We start from the raw sequence: 13,033 nt of genomic DNA on the forward strand, positions 1-13,033 counted from the left end.
CAATATCTCCACCCCACTGATCCTCAACACTGGCCCCACAAGGGTGCGTTCTCAGCCCTCTCCTGTACTCCCTGTTCACCCATGACTGCACGCCTCCAACTCAATCATCAAGTTTGCAGACGACACTACAGTGGTAGGCTTGATTACCAACAACGACGAGATGGCCTACATGGAGGAGGTGAGGGCCCTCGGAAATAACCTCACACTCAATGTCAACAAAATAAAGGAGATGATCGTGGACTTCAGGAAACAGCAGAGGGAGCAGCCCCCTATCCACATCGACAGGACAGTAGTGACGAAGGTTGAAAGTTTTAACTTCCTCTGCGTACACATCTCCACCCCACTGATCCTCAACACTGGCCCCACAAGGGTGCGTTCTCAGCCCTCTCCTGTACTCCCTGTTCACCCATGACTGCACGCCTCCAACTCAATCATCAAGTTTGCAGACGACACTACAGTGGTAGGCTTGATTACCAACAACGACGAGATGGCCTACATGGAGGAGGTGAGGGCCCTCGGAAATAACCTCACACTCAATGTCAACAAAATAAAGGAGATGATCGTGGACTTCAGGAAACAGCAGAGGGAGCAGCCCCCTATCCACATCGACAGGACAGTAGTGACGAAGGTTGAAAGTTTTAACTTCCTCTGCGTACACATCACGGACAAACTGAAATGGTCCACCCACACAGACAGCATGGTGAAGGCGGCGCAGCAGCGCCTCTTCAACCTCAGGAGGCTGAAGAAATTCGGCATGTCACCAAAAACACTCACAAACTTTTACAGATGCACAATCGAGAGCATCCTGTCAGGCTGTATAACCGCCTGGTACGGCAACTGCTCTGCCCACAACCGTAAGGCTTTCCAGAGGGTAGTGAGGTCTGCACAACGCATCACTGGGGGAAAACTACCTGCCCTCCAGGACACCTACACCACCTGATGTCACAGGAAGGGCAATAAGATCATCAAGGACAACAACCACCCGAGCCACTGTCTGTTCACCCCGCTATCATCCAGAAGGCGAAGTCAGTACAGGTGCATCAAAGCTGGGACCGGGAGACTGAAAAACAGCTTCTATCTCAAGGCCATCAGACTGTTAAACAGCCATCACTAACATTGAGTGGCTGCTGCCAACATACTGACTCATCTCTAGCCACTTTAATAATTAAAAATTGGATGTAATAAATGTATCACTAGCCACTTGAAACAATGTCACTTTATATAATGTTTACATACCCTACATTACTCATCTCATATGTATATACTGTACTCTATACCATCTACTGCATCTTGCCTATGCTGTTCGGCCATCGCTCATCCATATATTTTTATGTACATATTCTTATTCATTCCTTTACACTTGTGTGTGTATAAGGTAGTTGTTAAATTACTTGTTAGATATTACTGCGTGGTCGGAACTAGAAGCACAAGCATTTCGCTACACTCGCATTAACATCTGCTAACCATGTGTATGTGACAAATAAAATTTGATTTGATCTGAGCAAGAGCGACATCATTGATATATACAGAGAAAAGAGTCGGCCAGAGAATTGAACCCTGAGGCACCCCCATAGAGACTGCCAGAGGTCGGGACAACAGGCCCTCCGATTTGACACACTGAACTCTATCTGAGAAGTAGTTGGTGAACCAGGCGAGGCAGTCATTAGAGAAACCAAGGCTATTGAGTTTGCCGATAAGAATGCGGTGATTGACAGAGTTGAAAGCCTTGGCCAGGTCGATGAAGACGGCTGCACATTACTGTCTTTTATCGATGGCGGTTATGATATTGTTTAGGACCTTGAGCGTGGCTGAGGTGCACCCATGACCAGCTCGGAAACCAGATTGCATAGAGGAGAAGGTACGGTGGGATTCGAAATGGTCGGTGATCTATTTGTTAACTTGGCTTTCGAAGATTTTAGAAAGGCAGGGCAGGATGGATATAGGTCTATAACAGTTTGGGTCTAGAATGTCTCCCCCTTTGAAGAGGGGGATGACCACGGCAGCTTTCCAACCTTTGGGGATCTCAGACGATATGAAAGTGAGGTTAAACAATTTTGGCGGATCATTTTAGAAAGAGAGGGTCCAGATTGTCTAGCCCAACTGCTTTGTAGGGATCCAGATTTTGCAGCTCTTTCAGAACATCAGCTATCTGGATTTGGGTGAAGGAGAGGCAGGGAGACTTGGGCAAGATTCTGCGGGGGTGCAGAGCTGTCGACTGGGGTAGCCAGGTGGAAAGCATGGCCAGCCTTGGGAAAATGCTTATTGAAATTCTCGATTATCATAGATTTATCGGTGGTGACAGTGTTTCCTAGCCTCAGTGCAGTGGGCAGCTGGGAGGAAGTACTCTTATTCTCCATGGATTTTACAGTGTCCCATAACCTTTTGGAGTTTGTGCTACAGGATGCAAAATTCTGTTTGAAAAAGCTAGCCTTTGCTTTCCTAACTGCCTGTGTATATTGGTTCCTAACTTCCCTGAGAAGTTGCATATCGCGGGGGCTATTCGATGCTAATGCATTACGCCACAGGATGTTTTTGTGCTGGTCAAGGGCAGTCAAGTCTGGAGTGAAACAAGGGCTCTATCTGTTCTTAGTTCTACATTTTTGGAATGGAGCATGCTTATGTAAGATGGTGAGGAAAGCACTTTAAAAAAAATAACCAAGCATCCTCTACTGACGGGATGAGGTCAATATCCTTCCAGGGTACCCGGGCCAGGTCGATTAGAAAGGCCTGCTCACTTTAGTGTTTTAGGGAGAGTTTGACAGTGATGAGGGGTGGTCGTTTGACTGCGGACCCATTACGGACGCAGGCAATGAGGCAGTGATCGCTGAGATCCTGGTTGAAGACAGCAGAGCTGTATTTAGAGGGCAAGTTGGACAGGATGATACAGTTGAAGTTGGAAGTTTACATACACTTAGGTCGGAGTCATTAAAACTCGTTTTTCAACCACTCCACAAATGTATTGTTAACAAACTATAGTTTTGGCATTTTTCCAACAATTGTTTACAGACAGATTATTTCACTTGTAATTCCCCGTATCACAATTCCAGTGGGTCAGAAGTTTACATACAGTAAGTTGACTGTGCCTTTAAACAGTTGGAAAATTTCAGAAAATTATGTCATGGCTTTAGAAGCTTCTGATAGGCTAATTGATATAATTTGAGTCAATTGGAGGTGTACCTGTGGATGTATTTCAAAGCCTACCTTCAGACTCAGTGCCTCTGCTTGACATCATGGGGAAACCAAAAGAAATCAGCCAAGACCTCAGAAAAAAAATTGTAGACCTCCACACGTCTGGTTCATCCTTGGGAGCAATTTCCAAACGCCTGAAGGTACCACGTTCAACTGTACAAACAATAGTGCGCAAATATAAACACCATGGGACCACGCAGCCGTCATACCACTCAGGAAGGAGACGCATTCTGTCTCCTAGAGATGAACGTACTTTGGTGAGAAAAGTGCATATCAATCCCAGAACCACAGGAAAGGACCTTGTAAAGATGCTGGAGGAAACAGGTACAAAAGTATCTATATCCACAGTAAAACGAGTCCTCTGGTCTGATGAAACAAAAATACAACGGTTTGGCCATAATGACCATCGTTATGTTTGGAGGAAAAAGGGGGAGGATTGCAAGCCGAAGAACACCATCCCAACCGTGAAGCACGGGGTTGGAAGCATCCTGTTGTGGGGGTGCTTTGCTGCAGGAGGGACTGGTGCACTTCACAAAATAGATGGCATCATAAGGATGGACAATTATGTTGATATATTGAAGCAACATCTCAAGACATCAGTCAGGAAGTTAAAGCTTGGTCGCAAATGGGTCTTCCAAAGGGACAGTGACCCCAAGCATACTTCCAAAGTTGTGGCAAAATGGCTTAAGGACAACAAAGTCAAGGTATTAGAGTGGCCATCACAAAGCCCTGACCTCAATTCTATAGAAAATGTGTAGGCAGAACTGAAAAAGCGTGTGCGAGCAAGGAGGCCTACAAACCTGACTCAGTTACACCAGCTCTGTCAGGAGGATTGGGCCAAAATTCACCCAACTTATTGTGGGAAGCTTGTGGAAGGCTACCTGAAACGTTTGACCCAAGTTAAACAATTTAAAGGCAATGCTACCAAATACTAATTGAGTGTATGTAAACTTCTGACCCACTGGGAATGTGATGAAAGAATTAAACACTGAAATAAATCATTCTCTCTACTATTATTCTGACATTTCACATTCTAAAACAGGGAATTTGTACTTGGATTAAATGTTAGGAATTGTGAAAAAACTGAGTTTAAATGTATTTGGCTAAGGTGTATGTAAACTTCTGACTTTATCTGTATCTATGAGGGTGTCCATGGTTACGGATTTAGGGTTGTACCTGGTAGGTTCCTTGATAATTTGTGTGAGATTGAGGGCGTCTATCTTAGATTGTAGGACGGCCGGGGTGTTAAGCATATCCCAGTTTAGGTCACCTAACAGTACAAACTCTGAAGATAGATGGGGGGCAATCAATTCAAATATGGTGTCCAGGGCACAGCTGGGGGCTGATGGGGGTCTATAACAAGCGGCAAAGGTGAGAGACCTATTTCTGGAAAGGTGTATTTTTAGAAGTAGAAGCTCAAATTGTTTGGTCACAGACCTGGATAGTATGACAGAACTCTGCAGGCTATCTCTGCAGTAGATTGCAACTCCGCCCCCTTTGGCAGTTCTATCTTGTTGGAATATGTTGTAGATGGGGATGGAAATTTCAGAATGTTTGGTGGCCTTCCTAAGCCAGGATTCAGACACGGCTAGGACATCAGGGTTGTGGAGTGTGCTAAAGCAGTGAATAAAACAAACTTAGGGAGGAGGCTTCTGATGTTAACATGCATAAAACCAAGGCTTTTACGGTTACAGAAGTCAATAAATGAGAGTGCCTGGGGCCTGGGAATAGGTGTGGTGCTGGGAGCTACAGGGCCTGGGTTAACGTCAACATCATCAGAGGAACAGAGGAGGAGTAGGATAAGGGTACTGCTAAAGACTATAAGAACTGGTTGTCTAGTACGTTCGAAACAAAGAATAAAAGGACCAGATTTCTGTGCGTGGTGGAATAGATTCAGGGCATAATGTACAGACAAGGGTATGGTCGGATGTGAGTACAGTGGAGGTAAACCTAGGCATTGAGTGACGATGAGAGCGGTAGTGTCTCTGGAGGCAACAGTTAAGCCAGGTGAGGTCTCCGCATGTGTGGGGGGTGGGAGAAAAGAGCTATCTAAGGCGTGTAGGGTGGGGCTGGGGGCTCTACAGTGAAATAAAACAATAACAAACCTAAACAGCAGTAGACAAGGCATATTGACATTAGGGAGAGGCATGTGTAGCCGAGTGATCATAGGGTCCAATGAGCAGCAATAGCTGGGTCAGGGAGCTGTTCGGTAGTCGCTACTACGCTAGGCGAGCTGGAGACACGCCGATTCAGAAAGCTGGCGGGCCAGGGCTAGCAGATGGGTCTACGGCAACGTCGCAACGATTAAGCCTGTTGAAACCTCCTCGGATGATTACGTTAGCAGACCAGTCGTGATGGATCGGCGGGGCTCCGTGTCGGCAAGAAGGGTCCAGGACAATTGGCAAAAGAGGTATTGTAGCCCAAGTATAAGCTGGTAGACCTCTTCAGCTACCTGGGACAGAGGCGTTAGACAGCAGTAGCCACTCAGGTTGCAGCTAGCTAGCTGCGATGATCCGGTGTACTGGTCCAAAACTTGCAGTAGGAATCCGGTGATGTGATAGAGAAAAAGCAGTCCGATATGCTCTGGGTTGATATCGCGCTGTGCAGACTGGCAGGTTTTGACCGAGCTGAAGCTGGCTGGTGTCCGTGTTATCAGTGAAGACAGCTAGCAGTGGCTAACTGCCTAGTAGCTAGTTAGTTGGCTAGCTTCTGATGGGGGTTCCGGTTCTAAAGTATAAAAATAGCAGAGCCGTACCACATTGGGTGAGGCGGGTTGCAGGAAAGTATATTCAGTGCGTAGATGGAAAGAGTGATTAAAATACATGAAATATATACAGAAAAAGCGAGGAAAACTACTATTTACACGGGACAAGACAAAAACACACATCCGACTGCTACGCCATCTTGGATCTATTTGCATGTACACACACACACACACACACACACACACACACACACACACACACACACACACACACACACGCACACACACACACGCGTGCACGCACACACGCACGCACGCACGCACGCACGCACCCATAACCACACGCATATAGAAGACCACACACAAGCCGGTGTGTGAACCAGATATGCAAGATTTTAATAAACAGTAAAACCAAAAGCACTTTGGGGGGGTTGTTTTCCATGTTTCTGAGGCTGTGTGTATAAGTGTGTGTTGTACCATGTTTTTGAAGGTGTCTGTATGAGTGTGTGTTGTGTACCGTGTTTTTGAAGGTGTGTTCAGAGGTGACTCTCTTCAGCTCCTCTAATGTACAGGACGTGGCGTCTGGTCTCTCCTCCTGGCTGTTACGCAGCAGCAGCTTGTAGTACTCACTGTTGGCTACAGGGGGTGCCACAAATACAATACTCAATACTCACAGCATTCAATTTTAATCCAAGCAAACGCTTCACACTCACTGACCAACTTTCTTTTTTAATGAAAAATTATGAGGAAAACAGGAAGATATTTTGTACTAACACTAAGTGAATAACAAGCTTGCTATCTCTAGTCAGGCTTTCTGGTTAATCACCTAACCTCCCGCTCTAGTTTTAGTACTTTGTATTACCTTGGACTTGTTTGACACAGTTGAGTGCGTAGTGTAGTGCCTCTACAGTGCTGGCTTTACTGCGACTGCATTTGTCTGACGGAACAATCTTCTTCATCTCAGCTACTGTCATCATCATCTCCCTTTGAGCCTGACTCTGACCTGCATCAGTCTGCTCACTGTTCAACAAACACACAATATTATTAGACAGACACAAGTTGGTTAAACACACAAATAATAAATAGGAACACACACAATCAATAATCAATACAGGCGGCGCTCCTAGTGGCCGGTGATTTTAATGCAGGAAAACTGAAATCCGTCTTCTCATTTCTACCAACATGTCATCTGTGCAAGAAACAAAAAAAAAGGAGATCACCTTTACTCCATACACAGAGACACATTAAAACGCTCTCTCTCACCTTCCATTTGGCAAAATTGACCATTACTCTATCCTCTTGATTCCTGCTCACAAGCAAAAACTCAAAAACAGGAAGAAGTACCAGTGATGCGCTCAATACGGAAGTGGTCCAATGAAGCCGATGCCAAGCTACAGGACTGTTTCACTAGCACAGACTGGAATTCATCTGATGGAAACTATCACGGATTACAAAGGGAAACCCAGCCGCGAGATGCCCAGTGACGCGAGCCTACCAGACGAGCTAAATGCCTTCTATGCTCACTTCGAAGCCAGAAACACTGAAACATGCATGAGAGCACCAGCTGTTCTGGACGAGTGTGTGATCACGCTCTCCGTTGCCGATGTGAGTAAGATCTTTAAACAGGTTCACTTTTGACAAGGCAGGAGGACCAGACGGATTACCAGGACGCGCACTCATAGCATGCGCTGACCAGCTGACAAGTGTCCTCACTGATATTTTTAACCTCTCCCTGTAATACCTACATGTTTCAAGCAGACCACCATAGTCCATGTGCCCAAGAACACCAAAGTAACCTGTCTAAATTACTATTGCCCTGTAGCACTCACATCTGTAGCCATGTAATGCTTTGAAAGGCTGGTCATGGCTCACATCAACACCATCATACCAGACCCACTAATTCACATACCACCCCAACAGATCCACAGATGACACAATCTCTATTGCACTCCACACTGCCCTTTCCCACTTGGACAAAAGGAACACCTACGTGAGAATGCTGTTCACTGACTACAGCTCAGCGTTCAACACTATTGTGCCCTCCAAGCTCATCACTAAGCTAAGGACCCTGGGACTGAGCACTTCCATCTGCAACTGGATCCTAGATAGCCTGACGGGGTGGCCCCAGGTATAGTATTTAGTATTTTATTTGATTAGGCTAGTGCTGGTGGTGAGGGTAGGCAACAACTCATCCGTCACTCTGACCCTCAACACCATCCTTAAGTTTGCTGATGACCCAACAGTGGTAGGCCTGATCACTGATGATGATGAGACAGCCTACAGGGAGGAGGTCAGAGACCTGGCAGTGTGGTGTCAGGACAACAACCTCTCCCTCAACGTCAGCAAGACAAAGGAGCTGATTGTGGATTACAGGAAACAGGGGGCTGTAGTGGAGTGGGTCGAGAGCTTCAAGTTCCACGGTGTCAACATCACTAAATCCTGTCATGATCCAAACACAGTCATGAAGAGGGCATGACAACACTTTTTCCCCCTCAGGAGGCTGAAAGATTTGGCATGGGCCCCCACATCCTCAAAAATTTATACAGCTGCACCACTGAGAGCATCTTGACTGGCTGCATCACCGCTTGGTATGGCAACTTCTTGACATCCGACCGTAAGGCGCTGCAGAGGGTAGTGCGTGCGGCCCGGTACATCACTGGGGCCGAGCTCACTGCCATCCAGGACCTCTATACCAAGCGGTGTCAGAGGAAGGCCCTAAAATAATTGTCAAAGACTTCAGCCATCCAAGTCATAGACTGTTCTCTCTGCTACTGCTCGGCAAGCAGTACCAGAGTGCCAAGTCTGGGACCAAAAGGCTCCTGAACTTGATTGATTTGATTTAGAACACACACACACACACACACACACACACACACACACACACACACACACACACACACACACACACACACACACACACACACACACACACACACACACACACACACACACACACACACACACACACACACACACACACACACACACACACACACACACACACCTGGCGCTGCCCTCCGTGTGTTGGCCTGCCTGTCCAGAGAGGGCGCTGTGGAGACCACAGGAGAACGAGCCAGTATGACACTTAGAACTGGTGGAGGAGACGTGAGAGAGATGAGAGGGTATGGGGAGAACTACAGAAAATCAGAAATCTGCAATCTAGTGTGGTATGCCCCACGTAATTGCACAAAGGATTACGAAAGCCTTAAATGCCTGAATTGCCAAGACGTTAGACAGTTTAGTTTGAATTAATGTGTCCTAGATTTAGACTGCTTTAGTTAGGCCTAAAGAATAGTTTGAGATGATTTCTGAGGCAAGGCACAACTAGACCAGCAAAACAGCATTTAGGGCTGCTGACCCAAAAATGTAAACACAATTGAGGCCAAATGATTTGAGGCCACAATTGGTAATGGCGAAGGTGCATAAAGATGGCGTCACCCATGTACTTACCACAAATGCCTTGTTTGCTAAATTTGCCATACTGTACATTGCTCTCTGTTACTCTTTTTTTGTATCGGCATTCGCGCAGAATACATGATCCCAATTCTAGCTCCAAGACAGTGGCAATTGGAAAAAATAGATTGTGCTGATTTACTGGCAAATTGAACCATGTCACACGCCATAGTTGAAGAACTCTGTGGGTAGTGCTAAAAACAATGATGTAATATCTGAATTCTTCCATCTTTATGCACCTTCACCATTGGGAGGGGACACATTGGGACACATTGGCAGGCTGTTTGGCTCACTCTGGTGATGACACAGCACTGTTGAGTAGTTTTGTTGGGTAGTTTTGGAGAACCGAGTCTTGGGGAGCAAACAGGAAGTTGGATAGGACGTTACCTCTTGGTCGATGTGGCGCCACTGTTGCTGAGAGGGCTGTGATTGGCCGAGGCAGAGAGGTCATGTGATCCACTGGCCATCTCCTCGTCTTCCTGCCCCGCCTCTCCACAAGAGAGCTCTCCACCAATCTCCTCTACCCCTAACCTCTCCTCCCTCACCCCTTCCCCAGCTCCTTGTTTCCCTGGCAACACATCCCCCCTCCCACCTCCCTCCCCAGTCGTCGGGGGTGATGAGGGTTCCTCACCTTCCAGACCGCTATCTCCTCCAGCCATTCCCAAACCCTGCCCCTTTAGGAGTTAATAATCAATCAGCTGTGTCCAACTACACCAGTCAATGGGCTTATTCGTTCAGCAGAGAAGTAGGACAGAGGCCCATTGGTAGTCTGGGGTTATAAGGTGTGGTTGTAAGGTATGCTTTGAGTGTTGGGTGTAAAGGCGTGGTCTGTAGAGCACTGCGGGGAGAAAAGAGAGAGAAAGGAGATCCAATAGCAGTACAAGGCCCAGTGTTACTCTGATACAGTTGAAGTCGGAAGTTTACAAACACCTAGGTTGGAGTCATTAAAACTAGTTTTTCAACCACTCCACAAATTTCTTGTTAACAAACTATAGTTTTGGCAAGTCGGTTAGGACATCTACTTTGTACATGACACAAGTAATTTGTCCAACAATTGTTTACAGACAGATTATTTCACTGTATCACAATTCCAGTGGGTCAGAAGTTTTCATACACTAAGTTGACTGTGCCTTTAAACAGATTGGAAAATTCCAGAAAATGATGTCATGGCTTTAGAAGCTTCTGATAGGCGAATTGACATCATTTGAGTCAATTGGAGGTGTACCTGTGGATGTATTTCAAGGCCTACCTTCACATTCAGTGCCTCTTTGCTTGACATCATGGGAAAATGTAAAGAAATCAGCCAAGACCTCAGAAAGAAAATGTACACCTCCACAAGTCTGGTTCACCCTTGGGAGCAATTTCCAAATGCTTGAAGGTACCACGTTCATCTTTACAAACAATAGTACGCAAGTATAAACACCATGGGACCACGCAGATGTCATACCGCTCAGGAAGGAGACGCGTTCTGTCTCCTAGAGATGAATGTACTTTGGTGCAAAAAGTGCATATCAATCCCAGAACAGCAAAGGACCTTGTGAAGATGCTGGAGGAAACAGGTACAAAAGTATCTATATCCACAGTAAAACGAGTCCTATATCGACATAACCCGAAAGGCCACTCAGCAAGGAAGAAGCTACTGCTCCAAAACCGCCATAAAAAAGCCAGACTATGGTTTGCAACTGCACATGGGGACAAAGATCGTACTTTTTGGAGAAATGTCCTCTGGTCTGATGAAACAAAAATAGAACTATTCGGCCATAATGACCATCGTTATGTTTGGAGGAAAAAGGGGAGGATTGCAAGCCGAAGAACACCATCCCAACCGTGAAGCACGCGGGCGGCAGCATCATGTTGTGGGGGTGCTTTGCTGCAGGAGGGACTGGTGCACTTCACAAAATAGATGGCATCATGAAGAGGAAAATTATGTGGATATATTGAAGCAACATCTCAAGACATCAGTCAGAAAGTTAAAGCTTGGTCGCAAATCGGTCTTCCAAATGGACAATGACTCCAAGCATACTTCCAAAGTTGTGGAAAAATGGCTTAAGGACAACAAAGTCAAGATATTGGAGTAGCCATCACAAAGCCCTGACTTCAATCCTATAGAAAATTTGTGGGCAGAACTGAAAAAGCATGTGCCAGCAAGGAGGTCTACAAACCTGACTCAGTTACACCAGCTCTGTCAGGAGGAACGGGACAAAATTCACCCAACTTAATGTGGGAAGCTTGTGGAAGGCTACCCGACACGTTTGACCCAAGTCAAACAATTTAAAGGCAATGCTACCAAATACTAATTGAGTGTATGTAAACTTCTGACCCACTGGGAATGTGATGAAAGCAATAAAAGCTCAAATTAATCAGTCTCTCTACTATTATTCTGACATTTCACATTCTTAAAATAAAGTGGTGATCCTAACTAACCTAAGGCAGGGAATTTTTACTAGGATTAAATGTCAGGAATTGTGAAAAACTGAGTTAAAACGTATTTGGCTGAGGTGTATGTAAACTTCCGACTTCAACTGTATATTGCACCTGTCAAACTCATGACCCTCTGGCATCTGGCCCACGAGCCCATTCAATCCGGCCCGCAGGTGGTTTGAGTATTATTATTATTTTTTTCTGTGAAAAACAATCTCAATCGACATTCAAATTACTAAAACCAAATCGAACCTGTGTAGAAACTGTAATAGCCTACATTTATAGTCTCTTTCCTCTGTCCAGCTTGCTAACAGTCATCAAAATGAAAGCTAGACAGTCAGGGAGCATCAAAAATGGCAAAAGCGATGGATAGAGGACAATTTTTTTTTCAATTTATGAAGACCGAATGCAGCAAGCGGGGAAAATGGGTTTAACACTCCTGATATATTGGACTTCAATGGATGGTGTTGTGTGTACTTTCTTATGTTTGTATTTCTATTGAGATGTGAAAAAGCCCCGTCTCCTGTCCTCACTACAAACACAGCCCGCATTACCTGCAGCTTCTCAGTCAACGAGTTGCAGGCCCCAAACACCATCTGCTCTATTATTTAATGACATTAACATCCCAATGAATGAGTCACTTCCAACAATAGAAATAACCAACAGTTCATGTAGCCTAGCCTACAAAACATCCAGATATCTTCTGGAAGTTACACCTCTGCCTTCATCTCACTATAAATATAGCTTTACCAATACGTGCAAATCACAATTTTACTGTTCCATTCTAGCACTGTGATTGTACATTTTCAATGTATTTTGATATTCTTATAGAACATGTATGTAGATGTTCACTGCTCTTATTGAATGTTTATGTTCACCGCTTATGTACAGACTCATCTTCATCAATTTACACACATAGGCCTACATGTTACAGCTCTGACCATTTCCTTGTACTTTGGAGTTGAGCCCTCAGTAAGAGTTATGGTAGTTAGTGACATTTTACATTGGTGAAAAGTTGGCACCTTTTATTTCCCTTGAGTGAATAACAACACAAGACAACGTTGACTAAATCTGATAACCCTGAGGCCCATCTCTCTGCTGCTTCCTCTCTGGTGTCACAATGCATGTCATTCTCTGGTAGATGCTGGTTTCTAGGGGGTAGGCTGAGCACAAAGCAGCCTTTGGGCCTATCATAATGTAAAAAATGGCAATACGCTATTGGAAGACAGCTACGTTCTTTTACTAACAGCATGGCCATCCAACACA

At 45.4% G+C, this 13,033-nt stretch overlaps 1 protein-coding gene across 1 annotated transcript in view; it reads right to left on the reverse strand.

The window, feature by feature from the left end:
* The window catches only part of per3 (period circadian clock 3), a 34,795-nt gene that overhangs the window by 16,051 nt on the left and 5,711 nt on the right, over positions 1–13,033 (reverse strand). Inside the window, 2 exon segments of the mRNA XM_045705750.2 lie at positions 6,411–6,529; positions 6,756–6,913. Coding sequence (XP_045561706.2) covers positions 6,411–6,529; positions 6,756–6,873 — 237 coding nt within the window. The 5' untranslated portion in view covers positions 6,874–6,913.

This window comes from Salmo salar, chromosome 22, assembly GCF_965601325.2.
Source record: "Salmo salar chromosome 22, fSalSal1, whole genome shotgun sequence".
Taxonomy (NCBI): Eukaryota; Metazoa; Chordata; class Actinopteri; order Salmoniformes; family Salmonidae; genus Salmo; species Salmo salar.